A 17,670-nucleotide genomic window follows, 5' to 3' on the forward strand; every position below is an offset into this window, starting at 1 on the left:
GGGGACTGGAGAAGGCAGGTCAGGGTTGCCCACCAAAGCAGTGCCCATCAGGTGAATGAAGAGGAGAGGTTTAAGCAAAGACTTGAAGCAGGTAAGGAAGTTCACGGAGCAGATGCCTGGGAGAGGAGCGCCTCAGGCCGGTTCGAAGGGCACAGGCAGGCCTGGAGCAATGAGGAGGGGGCTGAGGTCAGTGGGACCAGGTCCCGTGTGGGCCTGGAGGCTGCTGTAGGTGGTGACGGAGGAGTCTGGACTTGGGGAGTTGGGTCTGAGCAGGGATGCGAGTTTGGAGTTGTTGGCACTGTAGGGGGTTTGAGACAAGGTGAGGTCACCAAGAGGAACGAGAAGTGAGCCTGAGGCACAGAGCGCTGAGAGGCCTGCGGAGAGGAGGAGCCCCGCGGGAGGTGGGCCGGGGAGGTGGAGGAATGGAGTGCGGTAGCCCGGGGAAGCCAGGCGCAGACGGGGCGTCGGGGTGGGGTATGATCGGCTGGGCTGAGGGTGCTCGAGGGTCAGGGGAGATGAGGACAGACAGGTGACTTTAGCGAAGGGACCTTGGCCAGAGCTGTTCTAGTGGAGCCGTGCAGGACCAAGCATAACTGGAGCAAAGTTAAGGGAATGGGAGGAGGGAAGCTGGAAGCGGCGAGCACAGACAGTTCTTTTGGTGGATTAGCTGCATCGGGGGCAAAGAAAGGGGGTGATAGTGAGGATAGGGAGGAAGAAGTGGTGTGAGCTTGCTTCTTTTTTAAGATTGGAGGAAGAAATGGTGTGAGCTTGCTTCTTTTTTAAGATTGGAGAAATCCTTTTGTTTTTGTTACTGTTTTTGTTTACTGTGAAGTAAAAGAGTAGAAGTTGAACATACCAGAGAGAGGAGAGAATTCTGGAGCATTGTCCTTGAGTTGCCTCTGCCGGAGTGGGATCTAGGGCTCAAACAGAGAAATTGGCTTTGGCCGGGTGGCATCATCTAGATAGACAGGCGGCGGAGCAGAGTGTGTGGGCACAGATGCTGGAGGCCAGATGTGGCCAAAGGAGACTGGAAGTCCTCTCTTTCTCAGTGCATAGAGACTACTTTATTGTTTTTAATGCTGCTTCATTGTTTTGTGTGTGTGTGTGTGAATATAGATTTTAATCAACATATTTGCTTTTTAAAAGGTAGACTTTATTTTTTAGAGCAGTTTTAGGTGCGCTGCAACATGAAGCGGAGTTGCCATATACCTCCTCGCCCCACACCTGCGCAGCCCCCCACTGTCAGCATCCCCGCCAGAGTGGTACCTTTGTTGCAGTCAGTGAGCCTGCGTTGATACTGGGTTGGCAAAAAAGTTCGTTCTGGTTTTTCCATAACATTTTACGGAAAAACCCGAACAAACTTTTTGGCCAACCCGATAGGTAACATCATTATCACCCAAAGTCCATAGTTTACGTGAGGGTTCACTCTTGCTGTTGTACGTTCTGTGGGTTTGGACCAATGTGTCATGACGTGTATCCACCATTATAGGATCAGACGGAGTAGCTGCACAGCCCTAAAAATCCCTTTGCTCCGCCTCGTCATCCCTCCCTCTCCACTAACCCCCGGTGACTGCTGATCTTTTTACTGTCTCCATAGTTTTATCTTTTCCAGAATGTCATATCATCAGGATCATACAGTACGCAGCTTTTTCAGATTGGCTTCTTTCACTTAGTGATATGCGTTTAAGGTTCCTCCATGGCTTTCAGCGCCTGGCTGGCTCATCTCATTTTAGTGCCGAGTGACAGTCACTGTCTGGATGGACCACAGTTTATTTATCCCTTCACCTACTGAAGGACATCTTGGTGGCTTCCAAGTTTTGGCAATTCTGAATAAAGCTGCTGTAAGCATGCGCGTGCAGGTTTTTGTGTGGACGTAAGTTTTCAGCTCCTTCTGGTGAATACCAAGGAGCCCAACTGCTGGTAAGAGTATGTTTAGTTTTGCAAGAAACTGCCACACAGCCTTCCAGCGTGGCTGCAGCATTTTGCGTTCCCAGCAGCAGCGAGCAAGAGTTACTGATGTTCCACGTGCTCAGCAGCCTTTGCAGTTGTCAGTGGAATTCTCTTTCTGTTGCATCGTTTTCTTGGTGAAGTAGGAAGCAAGATCCTCAGCTGACAGTGAGGGTGGGGATGGAGGAGCAGGGAAGAGGTGTGAACGCCATCCAGGTGTGTGGGAGAATAAAGGGCAGGGCAGTGCGACTGCGGGGGCGTCAAGGGTCTGGCCCGTGACTGGAGAAGCTGTGCCTCTTCTCCCGTGTGTTCCCTGCACGGGTGCGCACGTGGGGCCAGGGGTGTAGTTTCGCTGAGTGAGTCCAGTGAAGTGAGAGGCAGGCAGGGGAGCTGAGGGTATGTGTGAGAGTGTGACCTGGCCTTTAAGCTGAGCCAGGGGTAGGGGGTGTCTGGAGGGTGAGGGGCAGTGAAAGGAGGAAGGCTCAGCAGAGACTCCGGTGGGCGGGAAATTAGAGGAGCCAGTTGGAAAGACGCAAGGCTCGAGGTTGGTGGGGTGTCTTCACCTCGTGAGCAAGCAGGCTTATGGTCACACGGCTAGATGGCAGTGGGGCTTGGAGGGGGTCAGCCCGCCTCCTCCGCAGCCCCAGTCTGTCTGCTCTACTCTGGGCCGCCACGTTGTTAGAGCTCTGTCTGATGACTCTGGTCAGGGAAGGTTGAAGAAAGGCGGTGAAGTGCCTTCATCCTGCTCCTCTTGCGTGCTGGGTAGGGAGAGGAGGGCAGAAAGGGCAGACCCTTTCTGTCCCAGGGACATTGTCATGATTGGCGCTGCTCTGGTGGGCTGGCCATGGGTATAAGAAAACCCCCATTTGTGAACAGCACCCCATCCTTAGGGAGACGCTGGCCTGGGGTGCGGGTCCCGTGTTTGGGGCCGGGGGAGAGCCGTGGTAAATAGCACTGAATGGGCCGTGTGGCTCCCCCTTCCGCGGGGCTCACTGCAGGCCCCACTGCTACGGAGCTGCATGGGACAGTGGTGCCCTGCTCTGGGGCTTTGTGCCCTGGAGTGGCCGCCCAGGCCAGGATAGCAAGAGGGGAAGGAAATGCCACAAAGAAAGGTCTGCGAGGAACGTGACCGTTGTCGAGCTGGACGCGAGGTGTCCCTTCTTCTTCTTCAGTCCTTAGTGTGCAGGGGACTCCACCCTCGCTCCAGCTGGCCGCCCGTGCCTTTGTGTTGATGTTCCTCTGGCCCTCCGTGTCCAGGCCCAGGCCTGCTCGCTCAGGGACACCTTCTCCATGCTCCTCTGAGGCTCTGCACCCTGAAGCGTTCCTGTAGATGCTTAGCCACTGTCAGGAGGGGCCGGTCCAGCCTCCACGTGGGGACCAGCCTCACGGGCCTTCTGTGTGCCCCGAGGAGCCCGTGTTCACACAAGAGGGGGGCTCACGGAAGATACTGGGGGCCGGGGAGCTTGTGTGCGTCATCGCAGCTGCCCGGTGCTGGGGCTTTGGCTGCCCTCCTCCTGGTGGGCCCCATCTCCTGGCTGTTCCAGGTCCGTGGGTGCCCCCCTTCCCCCCGCAATAACACTTCCCAGAATGTCTGTCGGGGCCACTCAAGGGCAGCATGGGGACTGCACAAGTAAAGGCCTGGACGTGCAGTGACACAGCAGCGGCTACCCTTTCCCGGGGGGGTGTGGGCTCAGCTGGAGTGACGTGTGGGAAAGGGCAGTGGGAACCTGATTGAAGCCCTCCCAGACGTCAGGTGGTGGCCTCTTCCTCAGAGCTCTGCCGCCTACCCCCTCCGCACCTGTGGCAAGTCGCTTTGCAGGTGCGGTGTCCCCACGTGTGAAACGGAGAGTGGGGCCAGGCGGCTGACCCGGCGGGAGGAGCTGTCTTGAATCAGCGTCTCATCTCCGTGCAGCGCCTGCTTTCCTCCCACAGGCTTGCCGACCCCTCCTGCAGTAGGTTCCTTTTCTGCCCCTCCCTGCTGCACACGCTTTAAACGAGAAGGATCTACCGCAGGTTCCCAGGGAAGAGCGGAGGGCTCCCAGCTCGTGCTGCTGCTATGGCAGCTGCCATCGTGCAGTGTCATCCGATGGGCTCCCCCCTCCCCCAGCCGGGGTGCCCCGAGGGACTACATCTCACTCATCCCCTGCTGGCATCTAGTTAGAACTCAGTAGATGCTTGTCAGATAGTTGAATTCAGATGTTCATTTCCTCAGTGAATAGCTACCCAGGACCTGGTGCTGGGGATGCAGCAGCCGACAAGCCCCTCCCCCAGTAAAAGTACCGAGTGGCACTTACAGTCTACTGTGGCCTCAGGGTTGCAGGAGGTGCTCCATGTCAGGCTTTCACTGCTGGGGAGAGATCAAAAGCACCGTATTGGGAGAGGGATGAGGGATGGTGCAGGGTCGGGCTGCGGGAGGTTCCGTTTTAAATAGGGAGGTCAAGGAGGGCATCACTGAGCAGGTGACATCTGAGCAGCGATCCGAGTGAGATGAACAAGAGTGTTCTGGTTGAAGGACACGGCAGGTACAGAGGTGCTGAGGTTGGTGGGGACTTGCCTTGTTTCTCTGATGTGTGTGTCTTATGGGCTCCACTAACCTATACCCACCTCCCTGAGAAGCAAACCAGTGGGCTCCACGTCCCTGGTTCCCCGGCAGCTTGTGCACGCTTCAGCAGAGGCGCCCTGCTTCGTTGTTTGGGTCCTTATGTTGGGACACAGTTGGTGCTTATGCTGGAGTCCAGACCTGAGCTGTCCAGCATGTTAGCCACTGGCCACACGTAGCTATTTAAATTTAGATGGAAACTTTGGTTCCTCAGTAACACTGGCCACATTCCAGTGCTCAGTAGCCACACGTGGCCAGGGTCTGTCACATGAGACAGCTCAGATTTATACATTCCCATCATTGTGGGATGTTCTGTTGTCCAGTGCTGGTCTAGATAGTCCAGATGACAGTCTGTGACTTGATTTTTCACCTTTGTTTTCATGTGTAAAAGCAGCACATGGTGGTTGTGAAACAAGCGAATCAGTAATGAGGTGTATGAAGCCAAGGGAAGCCTGTAGAAAGAACCATCCACGGGACCCCTAGAGAGAGGGAGGAAACAGACAGGGTGGCCTGCTTCCTCCTCGGGAACAGAGGGGTGCGGGGCGAGAGCTGCTTGCAGGGTGTTGAGGATCTGCCCTGCGGCCCTGTTGGACACTGCCTGTGAGCTCTAGTGCAGGTTTCAATATCCCCAGGTACTTGAGAGTGGACAGGGGGAGGACTTCCCTGCTGGTCCAGTGGTAAAGAATCCGCCTTCCAATGCAGGGGACGCGGGTTCGATCCCTGGTCGGGGAACTAAGGTGCCACATGCCGCGGGGCAGTTAAGCCCGCGTGCCGCAAACTACAGAGCCCATGCGCTCTGGAGCCCGTGTGCCACAACTAGAGAGAGGCCTGTGCGCCGCAACAAAAGATCCTGCATGCTGCAACTAAGACCCAATGTGGCCAAAAAAATAAAGAAAATAAGTAAATAAATAAGTATTAAAAAAAAAAGAGTGGATGGGGAGGCGCCTGCGCCCTCAGAGGTGTGTCCGGAAGGCGGCTGTTGTGCCTCCAGTGAACTCAGGGGGGATTCGGAGCGTGCAGTTGTCGAGCCAAAGATGTGAATATCCGTTCTGCCCTTCTGGCTGGGTGGCGGGCAGGTTGCTTCATTTTCCTGAACCTTGGTTCCCTTATCTCTGAAGTGGCGATAAGGAGGCAACGCATATAATAAAGTGCTTGGCACGGTGGCGGGTGCTGCGCCCTCTCTAGAATTTATTAGGGGTCTCTTCCCTGCTTCTTGCTTGAGTGAATGAATGAACGCTAGTAAGTGCGTGCCAACGTGCCCAAGAGATGAGCAGCAGGAAAGGGAAAACAGAAACAATGGATTCAGTCAGCCCTGAAGGGTGAACACAATGGATTTCTTTCACGTTACTGATGACTTGACTAAAATCAGGCCACTGGTTGGTTTTGTGTGGTCTAGCCAGTTCTCTGTTAGGTGTGGACCTTAAGGGAACAGGAAGATATTCTGGGAGATCCCAGCTGGGTTTGATGATCTGTTTCCTTTGCGTTTGTGGGTTAGGAAACTTGTCCGTATCTGAGGAAAGAAACCTTTTAAGTTCAGCCACTTATTGTTGGGTGCTGACGTTGAAATGCCGGTTGGCCCCCGGGGTGAGGGCAGGGACTTCGCTGCAGAGTGCTGGAATCGGTAACATTCAGGAGCGGCCTGAACAGAACCAAGAAAGAATGTCTTCAGCCTGTGCATATGTGTCCTATTCAGTAGCCAGACCATGTATGTTTCTGGTAAACCTCACAGGCTACACTGATTTCTCTGCCGCATTTCTGCCCTGGCTTCTGGAAGGTGTTCATGTCCTTAGAGATTTCACAGCCATAAGCAAGGTAGTTTTGGGGAGTGGGGGATGTGGAGAATGTATTTGTTCTTTTCAGGATTCATCTGGCTTCCTGAGTTTATGCAGCACCCTCAGTGTGCTAGCGCTGTTGGGAAATCATACACTGCGTCTTTGTGGAAGTTTGACGTTATGGTCAGCCTGGGAGGGGTGATTCACTGTGAAATGCAGGACACTTTGGGGGGGTATAGGAGTTTGTGGGATTTTGAGAAACCCACAGGCAAACGCATTCCTGCAAAGCAGTTCTTCAGCCGTCGGCTACTTTCTTTCTTTTTTTTTTTTTTTAAATTAATTAATTAATTTATTTATTTTTGGGTGTGTTGGGTCTTCGTTTCTGTGCGAGCGCTTTGTCTAGTTGCGGCGAGCGGGGGCCACTCTTCATCACGGTGCGCGGGCCTCTCACTGTCGCGGCCTCTCTTGTTGCGGAGCACAGGCTCCAGACGCGCAGGCTCAGTAATTGTGGCTCACGGGACTAGTTGCTCCGTGGCATGTGGGATCTTCCCAGACCAGGGCTCGAACCCGTGTCCCCTGCATTGGCAGGCAGATTCTCAACCACTGCGCCACCAGGGAAGCCCCGTCAGCTACTTTCTACTCATAAATTAACTTCCCTTTGCCCAGGTGGGTATAAAATCTGTTATACTTAAAAAATGTTAGTGGAGTGATACAACAATTAAAACTGCCTTATTCTGTTTTCTACCTCGAGTAGTGCCTATTCTAAAATGAATCCATGTTTGTTTGTAGAACACTGGGTACTTGATATAGCTAACATTAAAGCCATCTGAGCCTTCTGCGTTTTTCGTGGTACACATCCTACTGGATTGCCACATCAAATCAGCTAGTTCCTGTTTATGTGAAGGGAACTGGGTGTGTAACCGAGAGTTGTTTCAATTCCAGTTTTGCTGATTCTTTGTTGTGAATAGTTGTGGTTTGTCTCAGGATTCCTGTAAGGCTCTGTACATGGAACAATGATGAGTCAGGCAGACTTGCCTAATAGCCGTTTTGGGCCCCACAAGAGTCCAGTTTTCTGTTAATTCCCCTTTGCTTCCAGCCAGAGGCTTTTTAGAATCCAGGCTGTGTACCGTGTTACAGGGAATAGTAAATGTTCGTAGGGGTTTGAAAATTAGGATTTGGAATGAAGTCCTGATTTCCTTTAGGTTTCAGATTTGGGTGGTTAAACACATTTCCTACCAGGAGGGGAGGTCCAGGGGAAAAGGTCAGGAGGGCACGGGTTCTGCCTCCCAATCCACGTCCTGCAGAGGTGTGTTGACTGAAAAAAGATGCGCAACCTAAAAGTTGAGAATTATGTTTCACTCGTGGCTTTACTGAGGACTATAGCCCAGGAAGGCAGTCTCTCAGATAGCTCTGAGGGACTGTTCCGAAGAGATAAGCAAGGAGCCAGGATATATAGGAGTTTTTTGCTGGGGAAAAAAGAAAAACTTGCAGTCAGGCACAAAAGATTATTGCTAAATCACCAAAAAAAACCCCCAGATATCTCAAGTTAATGATTTTAGAGCTTTTCTGTGTATGGGAAGATAGGAGTGTCTGTGCTGATTGAAATTATTCCTTAGATATGCATCTTAACTATCTAGGGCCAGTACCCTGTTTTTCTCCACCCTGAATCCCCTCAGGGCGCCCCAGAGGGTTGGCCCTAGTGGCTTGATGACTTGATGGTGGGCAATGTTCCTTGTTTCCTGGAATGGCAGGCCGCATTTTTTTGTCCACAGGTGGAAGGGAGCCCAGAATGAGGAGGAAGAAGAGGGCAGGAGGCCAGTTACATGAGGAAAAATATTTCCCGATCCACCCTCGTGCTAGCACCTGACTGTTCGTTTACTCTTAAGTCTTTACCCTGGAATGAACAGGTTTCATTCTTTTTAGACGTTCCCTTGACAGCAGTTGTTTTTAAAGCAGAAGAAATTGAGTGGTGGTCAAAGTTTGTGAGGAGAACACACAAATATGTATTGATATTTACTTAGATGAGTGCTAGCTGCTGTAACAAACTTGAAAGATAATGGCTCAGGCACAGTGGAAGTTTATTTCCACACTCTGCCATGTTCTTTCCATCTGTGGCTCTGTCGATTGCAACCTGAGGACTCTGGGCTCCTCTGCATCAAGCCAAAGAGGGGAAAGAGCCCGAAGGCGCTGGGCATGGGAGGTTTTCTGGGCTAGGCACACTTGACGTGGTACACATCACTCCACTCACAGTTTGTTGTCTGGAACTCTGTCCCGTGGCCACACCTACCTGTAAAGGAGGTTGGGAAATGGGACCAGTTCCTGGGATAGTGAGGAAATGGGTTTGGTGAAGAGCTAGGAGCCTCGCCGGCCATTTTTCGGGATCATTTTTCTTGATTCCCCTTCTTCATGAGAATTAGATGCCTGGAGTCCATGAGTTGAATGCTGTGTCATTCTCTTGCTTACATGGTAGTTCTCACCACCTGCAACATAAACTCCAAACTACTTGACTGTAAGGGGCATTCTGGATCCAGCCGCTGCCCACCTCTCAGGCCTCCAGCTCCGCTCTGTGCTCCAGCCACAGACCCAACAAAATGTTACTCAGCATTCTCTGGGCGCTTCCCTGGCGGTCCAGTGGGTAAGACTCCACACTCCCAACGCAGGGGGCGCGGGTTCGAGCCCTGCTCAGGGAACCAAGATCCTGCATGCCGTGCTGTGCAGCCAAAGAAAAAAAAAGGGAGTTCTCTGAACCAACCGTGTCTTATCCCTGCACCTTTGCCCGCTCTGCTCCCTCTGCCTGGCAAACTCCTGTTGTCCTTTAGGATTCCGCTTAAGTGGCACCCCCTCTGGGAAGCCTTCTCTGATCACCCTACCCCCTTCCAGAGCCCTCAGACAGCACCCACACCCTCTGCAGCACCCCCCTTTTGCGACAGCACCCACACCCTCTTCACGAGCTTCTTGAAGGCCGGGGCTGCGTCTTCATTCTCTTTTCCTAGCCAGTGCAGGCACTTAGTAGATGTTCAGTAAATAATCTTAAGGGATGGAAGGGTAGACTGTAAGTCTAAAAAAGTAATAAAGAGATCTGGAATACTTAACTTTTAAAATCTAAATATTTTCCTTTTCGGCTCTATTACTGTTCTAGAATTTGGGAGAAGACCCTCCCCCTCAACAGTTTGGTCTCCCTTGTCAGGTCACCCATCAGAGTAGGTTTCAGACTGCATGTGTGGCATCCACACCTGGGGTGTCTGCGAAACTGGCATGTTCTTCTCAGAGGTTTTTGTTTTTTGTTTTTGACGATAAACCTTTTTAACCTATGTTTTCTTAAAGCTTCTCTTTGTTTAAAAATATGTAGGAAAATTTTGGGCTTTTTATGTTCATCATTCTGTTTTTGTCCTTTCCACTTTTACACCTACTACTAATTTTCCTTTTTACTGTTATCTCCTTACAGACTTTCTGTGAATTTTAAACATAAAAATGGGTTTTGTTTCTACAGCTTGGCATCCTGCTTTTCTACTTATAGAAAACATTTTCTCACATGATTAAAAATTAATTGTTCATACAGTTATTACTATCTTTGTGGTATTCCGTCCAGTGAATCATTTACTTATCCAACAATAAGGAAATAGTTTATGTTCCTGCTTTTTGATGATAAAATTACCTGTGTGCACCTCAGTGTGCATTGTGTGCATTTCAGATGATTCCCTGGGACAGACTCCCAGAAGTGCTTCTTGCTTCCTGACCACGGTCCTGACCCCGGTCAGCTCTGATCTGCCCTCTCCCGAGGTGATGACGGCAAACCTCTGGGAGCCCTCTGTCCTTGGTGCAAGTTTACTGGCAGCGAAAGTCCAGCCTTTGTTTTATGAATGAGGAAACTCTCAACGAGAGCTGATGGACTGTTAGAATTGCTCGTAGCTCTGGCCTCAGGTTACTGTAAATTGAAGTTTGGGAGGATTTGTCCTTCCAGGTCCTACGGTCTACAGAATGCAGAGATGCCTTTGGTTTCCTCCTCTGCTTCTCCTGGGCCCTTGCTCTGGCTCATGGGACTGAATGCTCTGAGCCCAGCATTGCTGGTTCACACTGCCCTGCCTTTACCTGAGAGTCTCTCTTCCCCTCTGCTCTGTGTCGCCTTGGCCGATTTCCGCACAGCTTTACAGCGCAGCACAGCTGATACCTCTTCTGTGAAGCCTTCCCAGCGTGGCCAGGGCAGAGGCAGCTTCCTCCTGGCATTCCGCTCTCTGTTCCTGCAGCCTCGCTTAGTCTGGTTTTGTTCTGTGTCTTGCTCTTACTGTGAGCCTCTCAGGGACAGGGCCTGGGTCTTTGTCATCCCTGACGCCCAACTGATGTCCCGTCAATGTTCTTGACTGGCCCTGGAACATTAGAACGTGGCTTGGTTCTGTTCACTTGCACAGTATGGACTCTTGTCCCTGGAGCCGCATGTAAGAGGCTGGTTTGTTTTAATGCCCACGGGCAGGGCCTGCTTTGTGTACGCTCTGGGCTAAGCGTTTTCCACACGAGAAAAGATAGGGATCTGCTGGGTTCCAGCAAATCCAGGGGACGTGGCCTGGATATGCTGCAGTGGAGGGAGAGGGCACACCAGGTGAGCTCCAGAGCTACCTGACCAGGTAGCCTGGTTAGTGGAAACAGAGGAGACTGGAAGACACTAGAAAAGTTTACACTGTAAGGCAGGTGTTCACAGTTTGGTTTTACTCTAGTGAGTAGAATTGTTGGAATAGTTTAAAGCAAAATCTAAAAGTAATTCACTCTTCATGGAAACTGCTGGAAAGGAGTTAATCTTAAATTTGTATGTGTAGATTAAAGCATCAATTAAAGAAACAAGATAGAATAGGAAGGGAACATTTATTAGCTAAGGAGCAAAGTTCTCAGCCCTTGCAGCACAATAGAATTGTTCGGGAAACTTAAAAAGCAAACCAACAAAAAGTGTCCAGGCCCTGCCCTCAGAGATCAGTTTTAATTGGTTTGGGGTGAGAGCTGGGCATTAGGATTTTTGAAAAAGCTCCCTACGTGATTCTAGTTTGCAGCCGGGATTGAGAACCACCAGGGGAAAATACTGGTGACTTAAGTCCAAATCCAAGCCTTTCGGTTTACTGCGTGACCTTAGGCAAGGTTATGTCTCTGAATTTCCTCATCTTGAAAGTCACACGGAAGCCCGTTGGGGATGGGGACCTGTGTCTCTGGTCGTCATCGATTGTATTCCCTGAACTTGACACAGCCTCGGACATGATCAGTGCTCAATGTGTACTTGTCGAATGAAAAGAATAACATGTATGACGCGGGTCAGGATGAAATGAGATGAGATGCTTGGCCCTGTATAATGAATGAATGCTTTTAGTGTTACTGATAAGCACACTTAACAGTCGCAAACCAGGTAACTGAGCGGTGGTGCCTCTGCTCCACTGAGAAAACTTGAGAGGTTCATTTCTTACCCAAAGTCAGGCAGCTTGTTGTGAAGCTGGGATCTGAGGCCGCATCTGCTTGAGCTGAATCCTGTGTTTGCTCTTTCCGCCTCAGGGCAGATCTTATTCCTTATGTTCCCTAAAAGTGAAAGAACGTGGCCATATCCTCCCTTCTCTCAACTTGTCGCTGCGGTCCCCAGACCACTCATGATTTGTGATGCTTACAGATTGTTACTGACTAGCAATTCTGCTTTTCCTCTCTTCTTTAGTATTCAGTCGGAGATTAAGAATAAATTTGTATTTTTTTCCTTAGCAACGTCTGTACTACATTACATAGGCATTTTCACCCTGCCTTCTCTTTCTCTCCTTGTAAAAACCTAAGCTGGTGTTAGAGAAGGCATCTCTATTTAATTTTTCCTTCCTGTATTTAGATGTTGGGAGCGTTCGAAGGAGATTTCAAGGAGGTCGTTACGCAGGAGAACACTGGATTTTGTTTTGCACTCTGACTTATCAGTGAGAGGCGCACAGGCGGGAGTGCGTTTCAGGGTTAGTTAATGAATTACCTGCTAATGCAGCAAATCCAGCAGGTTTTATGCCAGGCCTTGGGGGTACAAAGACCAAGGAGGACCCCTCCCCGTGTAGTGGGAGGTGATGCATAAATAACTAACATACAGTCCCCAGCTCTCTGTCAGACATCAATGTAAAATCAATGTAAAAGTGCTCTTGGGGGCACAAAGGAGGGACTCGGGAGGAAGGAGGCCCATCAGCCCGGAAGGCTCCAGAGGAGAGTGGCTGGAGCTGAGTTAGTGTTTGTTGAACATGGACAATGTGAGCCCTCACTCGTGTGCCCTGGAGAGTATCCCCAGTGCCCCCAGTCACACCCCTTCCTGGTCAGCACCTCACTCCCCAGAGGCAGCCATTGTTTTGAGTTCCGTCTCCCTGGATGAGTTTTGCTTTTTTTGGATGTTAGGTAAATGGAGTCATACAGCATATACTTTTTTTTTTTTTAACATCTTTATTGGAGTATAATTGCTTTACAATGGTGTGTTAGTTTCTGCTTTATAACAAAGTGAATCAGCTATACATATACGTATATCCCCATATCTCCTCCCTCCCACCCTCCCTATCCCACCCCTCTAGGTGGACACAAAGCCCCGAGCTGATCTCCCTGTGCTATGTGGCTGCTTCCCACTAGCTATCTATTTTACATTTGGTAGTGTATATATGTCAATGCCACTCTCACTTTATCCCAGCTTACCCTTCCCCCTCCCCGTGTCCTCAAGTCCATTCTCTACGTCTGCGTCTTTATCCCTGTCCTGCCCCTAGGTTCTTTAGAACCATTTATTTATTTATTTTTTTAGATTCCATATATATGTGTTAGCATACGGTATTTGTTTTTCTCTTTCTGACTTATTTCACTCTGTATGACAGTCTCTAGGTCCCAGCATATACTTTTGCATCTGGCTTTCTTTGCTCTACTTTGTCTGAGGTTCACCCAGGTGGTCATTGTGTGGCAGCAGTATTTGTTTTCTTTCATTCTGTATAGTTTTCAGTTGAACAAATATCTCTCTTTATGTTCTCCTATGGATGGATGTTTGATTTGTTCCGCTTTTGACTACTGGGGAGAATGCTAATCATAATGTCTTTTGGTGCACATATACCTCAGGTGGAATCGCTGGGTCTGCTTTAGTGGGCACTGCTAAGTGGTTTTCCAGTGTGGTTGTACCAGTATATACTTGGACTAGCAATTTTCAATTTTCTGTTTTTTTTTTTTTTTTTTTTTCTTTTTGCCATTCTGGTAATAGGGTAAGGGCATTTGGTTTTAATTTACATTTCTCTGATGACTAATGATTTGATGCACTTTTTTATATCATGTTGACCATTTGGCACCTTCCTTTGTGACCTGCCTATCTGGGGTTGTCTTACTGATTTGTAGGTATACTTTCTGTATTCAGGAGGAGAGTCCTTTGTGAGACATACGTATTGCAATATCTTCTCCTGCACGATGGCTTACCTTTTTATTCTCTTAATGTTTTTAACTTTTGTTTTCTTAACTAACAAAAGTTCTTAATGGTAATGAATTCTGCTTTATAGAATTTTTCTTTTTATGGTTAGTGCCTTTTGTGTTCTGTTTAAGAAATTCTGTGTTATCTTCTAGAAGCTTTGTTTTGCCATTACCAACTAGATCCATGATCTGTCGGAATTAATTTTCTGTTATAGTGTGAGGCAGTGAGTGGTTGATGTTTATTTATTGTAAAGATTATCCATCCCACTGAGCCTTTGAAATAAATCCGGTGACTGTATATGTTCCATCATCTATTTGTCCTCTCACTAATATTCTTTTAATTACTATTACTATATAATAAGTCTTAATATCTATAGAGTAAGCCCTCCTACTTTGTTCTTCTTTAACATTGTTTTGGTTATTCTAGGTCCTTTTCATTTCCATATAAATTTTAAAATCAATTTAGCAATTACCACAAAAAATCTGCTGTGATTTTGTTTGGGATTATGTTGACTCTGTTGGTCATTTTTTACTATATGAAGACATCTGATCTCTGAATATGGTATGTCCTTCCATTTATTTAGGTTTTTAAAAATTTCTCCACAGTACTTTATAATTTTTTTTATGTAAAGGTCCTGTGTTTCTTTCATTAAATTTACTCCAAGATATTTGTTATTTTTTGGTGGTTTTTAAAATGTCATTTTATAAACGTTTGTTGGAAGTGGAGTTAATTTTTGTGTGTAGACCTTGAATCCCATGATCTTGCTAAAATTCAGTTGTTCTGATAGTTTATCTGTGGATTCTTTCGGATTTTCTCTGTAAAAAATCACGCTGTCTGTGGATGAGTTTTGTTTCTTTCCGATTCTTATACCTTTTATTTAGTTTTCTTGCCTTATTGCATGACTAGGAACTCCCATACAGTGCTAAATTGCAGTGGTGCTGGCAGAATGCCTTGTGTGGTGCTGGTCTCTGGGAAAGCTTTCACCATTTCGTCATTAAGTGTGATTTTTGCGGTAAGATACCTTTCATCAGATTTCTTACTTTATAATAAATATTTTTATCAGATTAAGGAAGTTCCCTTTTATTCCTAGTTTTATGATTTAAAAAAATCATGAATATGTTGCATTTATCAAATGCTTTTTTCCTGCATCTAGTGACGGTTATATGTGTTCTCTCCTTTATTTTGTTTATGTGGTGAATAACGTATTTTTCTAATGTTAAGTAAGCTAACTTTGCATTCTTAGAATAATCCCAACTTGTTCTTGATAGATCATCCTTTATATCTGTTACTGGATTTGATTTGCTAATATTTTGTGTTTTTAAAAATTTTTTCTGTATTCATAAGAGTGTAGCCTGTAATTTTCCTTTCTTATAATGTCCTTGACAAGTTTTGGTATCAAGATTATGCTGACCTTATAAAACGGGTTGAAGAATGTTCTTCCTTCTGTTTTCTCAAAGAGTTTCTGTAAGATTTTTCTCTGGTAGGTAAACGAACTGACCAGTGTGTTAAAACTCATAGACCTGTACACCAAAAACCTGTACAGTTTTATTGTATATGAATTTTAAAAAATAATAAAAAGCTTTCATGGGAATATTTTAAAGTGTTAGGGTTAGGGTTAGGGTCAGGGTCCCTAGGGTTAGGTTAGGGTTAAGGTCACTCAGCTTTAAAATTTTTTAACCCTACTTGAAGTCATGGAGGGAGAATCCCCTAGTGATGGTTCTAATGCAGGTATTTGGACAGAGATTTATGTGACCGTGTTTGTGACTCACCTAAATACCTGGTTGCTTCTTCACAAAGTGCAGGGTCTGGCCCAAAGGAGTTGCTCAAAGTGGTTCCAGATACATTTTGCCTTGCTTCTCAGTCAGCAGTGCCCGTGAGTTTGGTGGTCGTTCGCCTGTCCTGGCGTGGTGTGGCTCTGGGTCTCGGCAGGGCGCTGAGATGCGAGAGCAGAGCTGTGCTGGGGCCCAGGAACCCGGTCACTCAGCTTTGCTTCCCAGACTGCCCGCACCCTCCCTCCCTGTGATTAGTTAGGAGTCAGAGCCCTGCCTACCCGCACTGCCTGCCTTTCCAGCTGCTCCGCTCCGCCCTGCATGCCTCAACCTTCCAGACGGTGTGGAGCAGGGCTCGGAAGGGCGCCCATGGTGCTTCCTGGGACTGTGGCTCCAGCTGGTCAGGAATGTTTCCAGGGGAGGGTCAGCGCCTCTGTGGCTGGCCTTGCAGACCCGGGTGCTTACCGTAGACGTGATGGCCTGCTCCCCGGCGCTCCTGTTAATGGACAGGTTTGTGGTTGCTGTCTTGCCTTTCTTGCTTTTGTAACTGGAGACTTAACTGGAGCAAGGTTTCTACCACGTTACGGAGGCTTTAACATGATTTAGCCCGCCCACCCCACCGTGGGCGCAGAGTTGTTTCCTTGGATGTTCCTCAGTTTAAAATGGGTCTGATCCAGCAAGGGTGTGCTGTGTGTGTGCCCGAGTTCTTGGGCCTGTGTTTACATCCGTGCTGACTGCCTGCGCCCCCCTCCCTTGCGTGTTATCACTGTTTTTAGGGGATTAAATGTTTAGCGTCAGATGCTACTTGGGTAACATTTTCTGAAAGAGGAGAGACTCCGGGTACTTTTAGTTGTGTGTGGAGCTGGGAATGTTTGGCACAATGATTTTGATCGCAGTAATAACGCCTCAGTGTCTTTCTTACTCATTTCCTATTTCCCACAGGGGAGGGAGAATTTTATCACACAGGAGGTTTGCTTTGCCCAATGCTGTTTTATCTTTGGTGTTTCTGTGGCAGTTGAAGTGGGCTAGCCTCTTCCCCTTGCGTTTTCAGAGCGGAGTCAGAGGCGCAGCGTAAGTATATGTGGCAGTGGAGCATGTCAGTTTTTGAGGGGTGGACATCTGGAAAAAATACCTATGAGGTGGAACTTTAGTGGAATCAGTGGAGATTTTTCCCTTCTCTACCTCAGATGAGCGTCACGATTGATATGTCCCTTGAGAAGCAAATTGCTTAACCTCACCAAGCCTGTGTCCTGTCTGTGTGGTAGTAACTATAATACCTTTCTTGTAGGGTTGTTTCACATATAAGATACACTAGAAGTGCCTGGTGCAGGACCAGTGCCTGACAGGTGATCTGTGATGCAGGAAGTGGTGGAGAAGATACCCATCTGGGCCAGGGAGTTCTCGGGGCAGCTGAATGCTACGTTTCCGCTCGTTTCTGATTGCTTTGGAAGCAGGATTTGCTAACAGTTTGTTAATGAGATAGGAGGGCGAGGGCAAGAAGAAGCCCCAAGTAATTACTGAATTACAAACGGGAGTTCAAGCGTACATTGTCTTGAAGGAGGAGGACTTTAGAGGTTTATTTCTTAAGACTCTGAGAAGTTTTGAGAAACCCCTGAGGACCCCTGAGGAGCGTCAGTGGCTTGTGGAACCTGCCCCACCAGGTCAGGGAGGATTGCGTCCTTCCATCCCAGCTGTCCTCTGTCTTCTGGGACAGCCCTGACTCCAGACCTGCCAGGGAGCAGCCTCGCTCTGCGTCGTTTAGCTGTGTCTCTCTGGGCAGGACTCCTCAACCTCTCCGAATCCTAGCTTCTCCTATTTTAAATGGGCAGGAATAATTCTCATGTAATCTTTATGAAAATTCCCTGAAAAAGCATGCACTCAGTAAGTTTGAGTCTTTTCCTATATGCCAGGAACTGTTCCAGACACTAGAGGCACCACAGTAAATAGAAGAGACAGCATTCACCCTCGTGGACTTTACATTCCGGTGACGAAGACAAAATCACAGGTCAATAGTATCTAGGAGTGTACTTGAGTGCCTGCTGTAGGGCCCACACTCCTATCAGCGCACTCACAGTGCCTTGATGCTCGCGAGCACAGGGACCCAGGTCTAGCACCTCATAGTCTCGTCAGCGAGCATTTTTAATTGCTCCCGGAATCGCCTTCTTT

General features: G+C 48.3%; 1 protein-coding gene across 9 annotated transcripts in view; it reads left to right on the forward strand.

The window, feature by feature from the left end:
• The window catches only part of TBC1D14 (TBC1 domain family member 14), a 101,204-nt gene that overhangs the window by 19,207 nt on the left and 64,327 nt on the right, over nucleotides 1-17,670 (forward strand). The window contains exon 1 of one of the 9 annotated variants that reach the window (XM_036853749.1): nucleotides 15,719-16,014. The exons of the other annotated variants lie outside the window; for them this stretch is intronic. Within the exon in view, the coding sequence (XP_036709644.1) occupies nucleotides 15,980-16,014 (35 nt within the window). The 5' untranslated portion in view covers nucleotides 15,719-15,979. Of the gene's footprint in view, nucleotides 1-15,718; nucleotides 16,015-17,670 lie in introns of those variants that run through there. 9 annotated transcript variants of the gene reach the window in all.

This window comes from Balaenoptera musculus, chromosome 5 (genome assembly GCF_009873245.2).
Source record: "Balaenoptera musculus isolate JJ_BM4_2016_0621 chromosome 5, mBalMus1.pri.v3, whole genome shotgun sequence".
Taxonomy (NCBI): Eukaryota; Metazoa; Chordata; class Mammalia; order Artiodactyla; family Balaenopteridae; genus Balaenoptera; species Balaenoptera musculus.